Genomic DNA, 10,513 nt, shown 5'->3' with positions numbered 1-10,513 from the left:
AGTATCTGCTAAGGTCACACTCGAAGTTCATAGGCTGTGTTTACATATTATGCAATTCATTCAATAGATAATGAGATGATAATGAAGCGTAATGAGGTTTATCATATCATCATCTATTGTTTGAATTGCATTCAACGCGACCAAAATGCGACTGCGTAGCTTATAACCTACGCCTAACTGAAAAACTTAGGTTGCAAAACTTTGTTTGGCTAATTTATTCCAGGCAAATCTGCCGAAATAGGTCCGAGAATGCTGTGCCTCTAAATAGTCCTAATTTGCCGAGAACAAAAGTTAATCAATGGCGATGCCTCGTATTACTGTTAAGAGTGATCGATGCATAAAGTCATTGTTCGTTGGAATGTTCAAAACAAAAGTTAATCAATGGCGATGCCTCGTATTACTGTTATTGTTAAGAGTGATCGATGCATAAAGTCATAGTTCGTTGGAATGTTCTTTGAAGTAAATAAAGGTGGTTGAATTCGGGAGAAAAGCTCAGGAAACTCATATTTGCTAGTCCCGAAGAAGGAAGGATCACTCGAAGAAGTTTAGGGAAAAGTTGGAAGAATCTTGCTCAGGTATGGTCATGGACATAGTTGGTTTAAAGAATCTGTTGGCTTGATCTTTGACTTTGCAAATTAATTCATCCCCGTGTTCGTTTGAATAGCCAGGAAACATTAGCGACTGCATGTTGGCATATTCTTGCCGATTTTCACTGCTGTATCTTATATATTTCGATTCAAAATATGGAATGCAAGTGAGCCGTTAAGTTGATATTGTTTTTCCGTCCTTATTTCATTTCAGAACGAACTACGGCGTCGAAAGGTGGTTGGAAAACATGGTTGCTTTCAGCGAATAGGTATTGTTATATAAATATATGATTGTAAATATATGATTGTATGCTTTTTGCATGCCATATGTGACTTAATTGTACGTACACAGTGCCGGCGGTGGGCGAAACTAGAATATAGTTTAATCCCGGCTGATACAATGCATTTTTCGAACATGGTTGTCGTATCGTGAAAACGTCAGCGCTTAAAAACCAGTTTTTTACATGAAAGGACGGGTTCGAACTGAAATCAAATGCCTATAATTATCCGTGTTTGTAGTATATGTACGTACTTTATGCTAGACCTGACATGTGCTGAGTTATTTCAGCTTGTCTATTGTTAGTTGTTTGGAGCGTGTTTTCTACGTCCAAAGGCAAAGTATTTTCGTCCTGTAGTGATTCCTTTCCTTCCCATGTGACATGTGATTTGTTTTACCACAAACCAAAAAGTCAGATAGCAAGACACTTTATCTAGGCTTTATATGCCCGTGAATTTTTTGTTTCATGGAGGTTTTCTTTTTCTAGAATGAAAGAATCGTCGGAGTGGAGAATAACAGACCTGCCTTGGGACATTTATGCACGCAAATACAAAACTCGATTTCGGTGAAAATATGCATGAGTAAAATATGCATGGGATTTGGCTTTTTTTGGCTGAGATATGCTGAACACTCTTCTGTTTACCTCCTTGATTTTCAACTTTGGGGTTTTTGCATGAGTTTAACCTGGTCGTGTCAAGCGCATGCGGGGTTAATACAAGTGATTCTGGGGCCCCAATCGCTTGTATTTTCTCCATCTTGAACGACAATAGTCCGGAACAAAAATATTGCTCACAGAGCGCCTAAAGCATAAAAATGCATGAAAATTGTATTTCTAGAAGGAGATAATAGTCGAGTGTTTTAGCTTCCTCAGTACCACGAAGAAAACAGCGAAGCAATAATGAATATTTCCTACAAAAACGTGCATGACAATTTGTATTCGCGTGTGTAATGCGAAGGCCTTGGACGAGTGGCGTTGGAGATGTGGAAGGTGTGCAATCGAATTTGTGTGATCATTTTATCCTGAACGCTTAATGCATCAGTGACGTGTTGGAAATTATTTATATAATATTTGCCATCTATGTGAAGGATCGTCGCAGGATCAGATGTTGAAGGATCGTCGCAGGATCAGATGATGAAGGATCGTCGCAGGATCAGATGTTGAAGGGTCGCAGGATCAGATGATTAAGGATCGTCGCAGGATCTGATGTTGAAGGATCGTCGCAGGATCAGATGATGAAGGATCGTCGCAGGATCAGATGTTGAAGGATCGTCGCAGGATCAGATGATTAAGGATCGTCGCAGGATCTGATGTTGAAGGATCGTCGCAGGATCAGATGTTGAAGGATCGTCGCAGGATAAGATGATGAACGAACATTGCAGGATCGGTGGCACGAAACGGGTGTACAAGTGGAGGCTAGACGAGGTACATAATTGTAAGTTTACTAATTACAGTAATGCATGATTAATTTGTATGTGCATGTCGGATTGATTCCTGCTGGTGGTCTAACCTAGTATATTCACACATAAAGTGACATTCCACCCTTTTCGACAATGCATGATAACAGGCTATTCATGCAGGAATTTCTAACAGCTCTTTTAAGAGCGTTTTCGAGGTTTCTCGATGAAACATTCCCACTTGTCACTTGTGTGTGAATTATGGTGGTCTTAATAAGACCACCTTAACAGCTGCGGAAGATGCATAGATGCATGGCCTTACAACGTTAATGAAAGTAACAAAATGCAATTAGCATGGTCGACGGCGACGCGCACGCAACGAAAGAAAAGATCGAATTCGTATTAGCCTAATTTTAGATTAATACGAAGATAATCCAGTGTAGCTTATATGATTATATAAGTTCTCTGTTTAGTTAATTAATAGCGACTATAATGCGACCATTTCTAAAGACCGTCCGTCAGTGGCATAAAAAATTATACTTTTGTCTTCGAACATTTAAATTCGAAATATTGAAGTAAAAAAATGAGGAAAAAAGTCTAGACACCTATCACTCTTCTATTTCCCTTGTTGATTTAATTTTTCGGATTGCCGTTTATGCTCTTAAAATCCGGTTAATCTCAAGCATGGAGAAAATAAACGTAATCTAATCAATTTGACCAACTTGATGAAGTTTGTATAAGAAGGAAAATCAAAATATGCCTCCTATATTACATAGATAATTATATTACATTGCATGATAACTGCATGGATTTGTATAATGGGGTTAACTAGAGTATAGTTGTTATAACTGTAGGTTATAATATTGTATGGTACCCTCTTGCCTAAGACACTAACCTTTAAAAAATCCTTTGCGTTTTGACACACTTACTATGTTTTTCAATTTCTTGCACGCCTACCGTCGAGATGTTGTTGTTGAAGAGGACAACAGTTTGGAATGGAGCAGTGACGCAGTGAAATTCGCTACAGTGTTTACCAAAGGTAATAATTGTACGGTGCAAAAGGTAAGGATCCAACCTCGTATCAGTGATTAACCATTTTGAGTAATTTGCATGTTGAGCCCGATTACGTTTATTTCCTCCATCTTCGGTCAACCGTAATCCAAAAAGTATAAAAGTAAAACAGTGCATGAGGTGCATGTCTCAAGAAGGGGTAGTGGAAGAATGTTGTTGTCTACATCGGTTTTTTGAAATGAAAAAGCATGCACGTCGTGAATACGAAGTATTTATCAAAAAATGAGCATTTGAGAAATTGAAAAAAATTTTTGTTGCCACTGTCGGACAAAGCGCAGTTTAATTTCTAAGAGCCTGGTGTTTTGCAATTGACAATATACGCGCCTGCGCACGTGTTAGACCATCAGCTTGATGGAATTGATGAAGCTCAAGAATTGCATGGCAATTCCTGGGACTTGGTTCGGATGAGCGGAACCATATAGATAAAAACCAAACTGAACTGTCATTGCGGACGATTTCTAAATGAAAATACCAAATTCGGACCGCCAGTCAGGTAACCTGAAATTCAGGTTATCTTTGGAGGGTTTTTCTCCGGGTACTCCGGTTTCCCTCCTTTTCGTTTGGCTTTAAAAACAGTGTCCATGTCTGGGGCCAAAGCAAAACGTGTTCGTTGATAGTGATAAAAACGCGGGTGTGGCTTCTGGGTTCGATTCCCAGAACACTGTCGTAAAAGGTTGTGGATCATTACGTAATTAGCTAGTTTTGTACGGAAATTTCTGGCAATGAGAATTATGAGATTTTATTAGCCATTTAATAGGGTTAACCTCGTGCTCCTCAGTCCTGCAAGAACTTTGGTTTACCTATCTGCTGTTAGTTTTTGTGTCGATATAAGGGCCTGACATAAACCATTTAAAACCAAGTTCGCCAGATTTAGTTGTTTCAGTAAAAAATAGATAGAGATAAAAATGATACACAAATAGATAAAATTATCTTCTTGGTTCACTATGTATAGTGAACGTTTGCAACTTTTTTTATGAATAATAATCATTTTTCACTATTTGTCTTATGTCTTTCACTATTTGTCTTATTCCACTATGGCATCATCTTGATCTTATAAATTCACGTTTTTTCCCCCTTGATTACTATAGAGATATTAGGCAGTGATGAGTGGTGGAGTGTTTGGCATTCATTTGCCAGTTTGCCTTACACTATTCTCTGAGCCATTGCATTGCGCATTTGATTTCGAATACATTTCATCCGCCAGAAGTGAATTGGATCCGACAGAACTAGATCGTATAAACAGACTCATACATGCACTGTAATTAATAATTTTCAACTAATGGTAGTGGCGGTTCTTCTAGTTCCTCTCAAGTGACTAAGTTGCGTGTCGCTGTGCTTCTCACGTGATCGCTAAGCGTTGCGGGTGATGAGGTAGAATTAAGCAATACGTGTATAATCGCAGTTTGTACTGTTAAATAACTAGTTTCAATATACAAGACCACATATATAAATGCCACAACGGTACAACCATATGACAATGTCGACATCGTGCAATGTCAATAAACAACGGGACATGAAGCATAACGCAGAGATATATTCGAAAATTAATGATTTTCAGCTGGAGTTTGGTGAAAACCTTGCTACGACAACTGGAATTAAACCCGGAGACAAAGTCCTAGACATGGGATGTGGAACTGGTGAACTGACTTCATTTCTTGCGGAGAGAGTTGGCAAAGAAGGTCAAGTAGTTGGTGTGGATCCAGACGTCGAGAGAATTAGTGTTGCCATTCAAAAACATTCCGGTACTCATGAAAATCTTATATTCAAAAATGGCGACTGTTCAAGTCAATTCCCACATTACAATGAACAATATTACGACATATATTTCAGTAATTTTGTTTTTCAATGGCTCAGCGCTGAAGAAAAGAAGACTTTTGCCCAATCTGCGTTCAAATGTCTGAAACCTGGGGGCAAGATTGCAATTCAAAGCGCTGACTGCGACTCTCGTGTAATTGAGCAAGCAAAAAATCTAATCACACCAGATAAATTGTTTTCTCAAACTATGAATGACAAAACTAAGAAAGATCCGATCCAGCATTTTGTGAAGAAGTCAGTGACTGAAACTCTGCTTCAAAATTCAGGTTTTCGTATTGTTTCCAGTGATTATAATAAACGTTCATACATATTTTCCAGCGCAAATGAATTCCTAGCTAATGTCCTTGCTTCAGACTATTATATCTACGATGAAACAAAAATATCTGCTAGCAAGATGAACGAATTTAGAAACAAATTTGCCAACGATGACGGAACAGTATCATATTTTCATCCTTCAATTTATGAAATCGTTGGTGTAAAGACTAGATAGATAGAAATGCCTGCGGAGGAGGCTACGCTAAGTTGATCCTCATGAGAAGAAATCACAGTAAATATTTACATAAATAGTTATTTACAAGTCAAGGGCATGCAAGCTGGTGCGTTGACAATGATGTATGTGATCTCATCACTGAATCCTATTTTACAGTTAACAACATTCAAGGAAAACGAGAAACAATTCTACCAGCTCGCAAAGCTTTTTATTTCATGGGGTTAAGATCTTTATACAATGATTTACCACTAGAATTGCGAAAGGTCGAGACTATCAGGTTTTTGATAAGGTTATTGAGTAAACAATGCCTAATGGTTTATTTTTTATTATTAATTTACATATATACAGACATTGATTTTAGTATTTAAATCGAGTATATCAGGACACCCGTTGATAACAGCTTTTAGTTGAAGTGTTTGACCCCTGTAACTCCTGTATAAATATTCGTCTATAATAATACTATTATACAAATAAGAGATATATATGCAGTATAGTAATAAAAAGTACAAATAGATAGTAGGCATAGTAGAATGGTTATTCACACGTAGTAGAACAAATAGTCTTAGGAGATATGAGCAGCAATTCTCTTTTGAAAGCTTGACAGGGATTGGCTCTCCCTGATTGGAATAGAGTTCCATAGTTTAGCATTACCAGACAAAGACAAGCCGTATTTCGAAAACCATAATCTGTTCTCTTTTTTGTAATGAACAAGGTTTGAAAGAGATTCAGGGCTCATTTTATTTAGAGTTTTGTACATCATTTTTGCTTTTGCCTTTTTCCTCATACGAAGTGGCTCCCAGCCCAAGGCACGCAAAGCAATAGATTTATCATAATTTTAATTGCTCATATTTGAATGAATTCGAGCAGCTCTGTTTTGGAGCTTTTGTAATCCCAAACTTCAGAGCCATAGTTGAATTAGGGACGAGCAATGGCATTGTATATGGAGATACGTGCATCTTTTTCAGCAATAAATGGTTTGACACGACGTAGAGATGAGATCCCAGAGCAGAAGTAATTTTTTTGCAAATATTTTCTGTCTCGGGTTTCCAGGATAAATGCTGATCAATAATTATTCCTAGAGTTTTGGCTTTGTAAATAGAATTATTAAATAAATAGAATTATTATTAGGCATAGATTCCGTGCTGATCACGACTATAAGTATATCTCTCGGTTTTTTGAAACAAAGATATCAGTACGCTCTCTATGATAAAAGTGTTGCTATTCTCGCACGATTCAGCTATAACTTTAGGTCTGGTTATCATATGTCAACGACGCTCGGCGATGGCCGTTGTCGGTGATTACTGAGGTTAACACTTGAGGTTAAATGATTCTTGGGACCATCGCAGTCCTGTCTTCCCTGCGAACAGAGACTTATTTTTGTTTCTCTTGTTCGAGGAGGGGAAAGGAGATTTTTCTTATTTTCTTCTTTCCCCCTCCCCAAAGAAGAGAAACGAAAATAAGGTTCTGCTTCCAGGGTTAGTCCTGTCCATCAGACAGGAAAGTTTCCTTATGGCAGTGTTATAACTGTTATAACCATTATCTTAAAATCACCAAAAGTTTGAATTCAGTCAAATTTTATATTTTTTAACCAAAGTATAACATCATAATACTTCCTACAATATCTTACTTTTGAAGCATAAATTCAATATAAATTTTAATATTTTACTGTGTTTATATATACTGTATCCATATTTTCTTTCCAATATAGTGACACAATATATATAAAGTTATATCCTCTTTGAATATGGAAATTGCAGTAGAAAGTGTAGAAACTAGAAGAATAGCCACAGTAGAAAAAAATTATTTAACATAAATTGATCATAAGTTAAGATAATATAAATTCTTCCATTAACTGATTAACATAAAGCTGTTTACAATTTAGCATACAGGATATGCTGACCGATGAATATGTGTCCATTCTAGTATCTATTTATTCCAAAAAGACGAACTTTGTGTAGTTGAGGAAGTTTAGGTATAAGTGCTGAGCAGAGGGCCACAGTATTGACTAGGAAGTGCAGTAGATCATATTTTGTATAAAAACTAGCCAGGATGAATCTAAAGATATAGAAAAGAGTAAAATTAAAAATTATCAGTCACTATTGGACTTTGCACACACATATTTGTCTTGCACCAATGAGCGCCAATACTTTAGAACTATGCATCCACAGTCCCACAAGTGTGTTGTTTTCAAGTATCATTTTCTAGTTGGAATGATCTTTTTACACAACAAAATTGGTTGAATGAGAAATTAATGGAACCAAAAGGGAATTGCTAAGAATTGCCATTTTACATGGTTGCATTAATTAAAAATGGTTATTAATCTAATAAAATTGTAACTTACATGATGACAGGAACAATAGTCATGAATTTCTTTGTGGATGTGTTCTGTGCACCTTGATTAATCTGTTCCCAATGCGTCAACCTACGATCTTTTCCTTGAGAGCCACCATCGACAGAGTTCTCAAATGGATTTCCTTTTAAATAGTGCAGAAAATAATATGTTGCCTAAAAATAGAGATGCTTGTTAAAAATATATTCCAAGAATAATTAACTTATTTACTGCCAATACTCTTCCACTGGTGAGTAAAATCATCTGGCATTAGTGTAGTAAGTGTACGAAAAATAGTATAGGGAACATCTTGGTCCATTGCAAGCCAATGTTGATATACAGACATTCCTACTTACTGGACTGGACTAGTTTTGTGGGTTATGTTCCCTGTATTCCTGTATTGCATCCTATTCTTTTAACAAAAAGTATCCTTCAAAGTTAACTATTAATCTTATTTATATTATATTTAAGTGGATTTTTTTAGGTCTCTGGGTGAATTTACTTAGACATGTTGCTTTAATAGCAGGGTACTCTATAAATTAATATTCTGCCTGTTTTACCTGGCAATGCTGACACAATCAGTGAAATGTCGACCCAAAATAGTATAAATATTTATTCTAGTATAATTATAAACGATCAATCTATTTCAACTTACAATACAATGAATCATGCTCGTCAAAGTCCAAGCTGTAGCCGTTCCAATGAAGGGAATACTCAGAATAGCCAAATGTGTTATACAAACGATAACTCCGTAGGTTAACCACGAACCTCTACCTTCTAGCCATGATTCATTTGGGTTAAAACGGCTGTGTGGCGCATTTTCCGCCATGTTTCTATGAAAACTAACTACACCGAGTCATCGATGGAAAATAGCGTCACAACTCACAATAAACAGGTTTCTCAACTCTTAAACTTGTTTTGTGGTCAGTTTCGAAGCGCAATCGGAACTTGGCGTACGTGCATCGTTTGGTTATCGCTGTCGTTCGGATTACGAAACATATTCAGTGTCAATGCTCAGAGTGCATTATTCAGAATCAAAATGCCTTCGCTTGTGGGATTTTATATCATATAAAGCAATCACTAAATGGCCTTGCAAGGACTGCGTGACCTTGCACTTGGAAGTCGCGAAACACCCCTCCAGTGGCGTAGCCAGCCCGAAAATTTAGTCATGCTATGCTAATTTTTTGGTGTAATTGACTGCAAAAACAATGAATTTCTAAAGAAATGAATAATGTTAATAACATAAAATTTGCATAGCATGACTAAATCGTCAGGCTGGCTACGCCACTGCACCCCTCATGCATATCTCGATCCTACAATTTAAATCACGAACAAAGGCGAATTGCCGATTTTACAAAAGGTAAGGGGGGCATTTCTCCGCCTCCCCACCGCATCTGAGTCAGGAGTCGTTTTGATGGAACAACGGCCTATATGTATTTCAGTGGTGCCTCAAATACTACTCTGCTGGTCTAAAATATTTAAAGCTAAATAAAACACCCATAGAAACCATAAAAATTAAGAATATCAGTTCCCAGATCATATGGTTTGACATCTACACAATTGTAAAGCACCGGAATGGATACAGAAAGCAGGTTAATTGCATAGAAGTGGGGGAAAGATTAACTTGTTTGTGATTATTTAGCTATGACAGAACGCGACAAATCTCTCCAAACCTTGAGAGAGCCTGGGCTTTGAACATTTTCCAGTTTTATTAAACTGTTGCGCCGTTTTCGGGTTTTACTGAATGCTTCTAAAACCTTTTTGAGTTTTTGTCAAACCACAGGCACAACTGCAGATCATTTCATTTTTTGCGGTGGTGTACGTAATGCGCTAGTAGAAAATCGTCCAGTCGGTCCATATTTCTAGTGACTAAAAAATCTTACTGTATAAAGACTGTTTACTATATGCTACGCATCATTCACTGATATCATCAAACTATTAAAACAAGACGCACTTGAGGGTCAGTTTTAATTAAGAGATCGTGTTTCTCTCTAGCTCAACATGTTAAAATTCAACCACTTTTAGCAATTTTATAGCCATGTTACCTACATTACCCTTCTAGATTAGACATACTGCGACAAGACACATAAAGCTACAAATGAGACAAATGCATGAGTTGCTCGGAAACCTGAGTCGCTTTTTCTGTCTGTCGAATCTGGAGCGACAGAACTACAGATTTTAATCTGTTTATATTTGTTACGGGGTATAATGACGGACGTCAGTCATTCGCAAAGTGGAGTAAAAAGTTCATTTTTATCATTTTCAAAATGTAAAACAAAGCATGCGAATGATGAATATACACTAAAATTGACATCACGAAGAGTTCCACGGTTTTTGCAAATTTTTGCATCTTGGTACTTCATATTTTTCGATGAACTTGGAACTGACATGTAAGCTAATTCTCCCCCGGTTTTGCAACCGGATTAAAAAAAACTTATTTCAAGTACTTGACTTTTGAAGTATTAATCTTCTAAGGAATTTCGCAAAATAGTTCCGACGCGGTGACAAAGCACCTGTGTTCTTTTTCAGGGCCCGGCAATGAATGGTGT

General features: G+C 37.0%; 2 protein-coding genes across 2 annotated transcripts; one reads left to right on the top strand and one right to left on the bottom strand.

Annotated features, from left to right (window-relative positions):
* Positions 1-4,637: 4,637 nt before the first annotated feature.
* On the top strand, positions 4,638-6,543 carry LOC114520684 (ubiquinone/menaquinone biosynthesis C-methyltransferase UbiE-like). Its single transcript, XM_028541007.1, has one exon. The coding sequence runs from the start codon at positions 4,781-4,783 to the stop codon at positions 5,633-5,635; it is 855 nt and encodes a 284-aa protein (XP_028396808.1). The 5' UTR covers positions 4,638-4,780; the 3' UTR covers positions 5,636-6,543.
* A 686-nt stretch (positions 6,544-7,229) lies between these two features.
* Positions 7,230-8,871, bottom strand: LOC114520741 (ORM1-like protein 2). Its single transcript, XM_028541082.1, has 3 exons — positions 8,620-8,871; positions 7,977-8,140; positions 7,230-7,690 (listed from the first exon to the last, which is right to left on the bottom strand). The coding sequence occupies exons 1-3, from the start codon at positions 8,791-8,793 to the stop codon at positions 7,555-7,557; spliced, it is 474 nt and encodes a 157-aa protein (XP_028396883.1). The 5' UTR covers positions 8,794-8,871; the 3' UTR covers positions 7,230-7,554.
* Between the last annotated feature and the right edge of the window lie 1,642 nt (positions 8,872-10,513).

Source organism: Dendronephthya gigantea, unplaced genomic scaffold (genome assembly GCF_004324835.1).
Source record: "Dendronephthya gigantea isolate DGI-Jeju-01 unplaced genomic scaffold, DenGig_1.0 000000F, whole genome shotgun sequence".
NCBI lineage: Eukaryota > Metazoa > Cnidaria > Anthozoa > Malacalcyonacea > Nephtheidae > Dendronephthya > Dendronephthya gigantea.
This window is presented reverse-complemented; position numbering and strand designations above follow the sequence as displayed.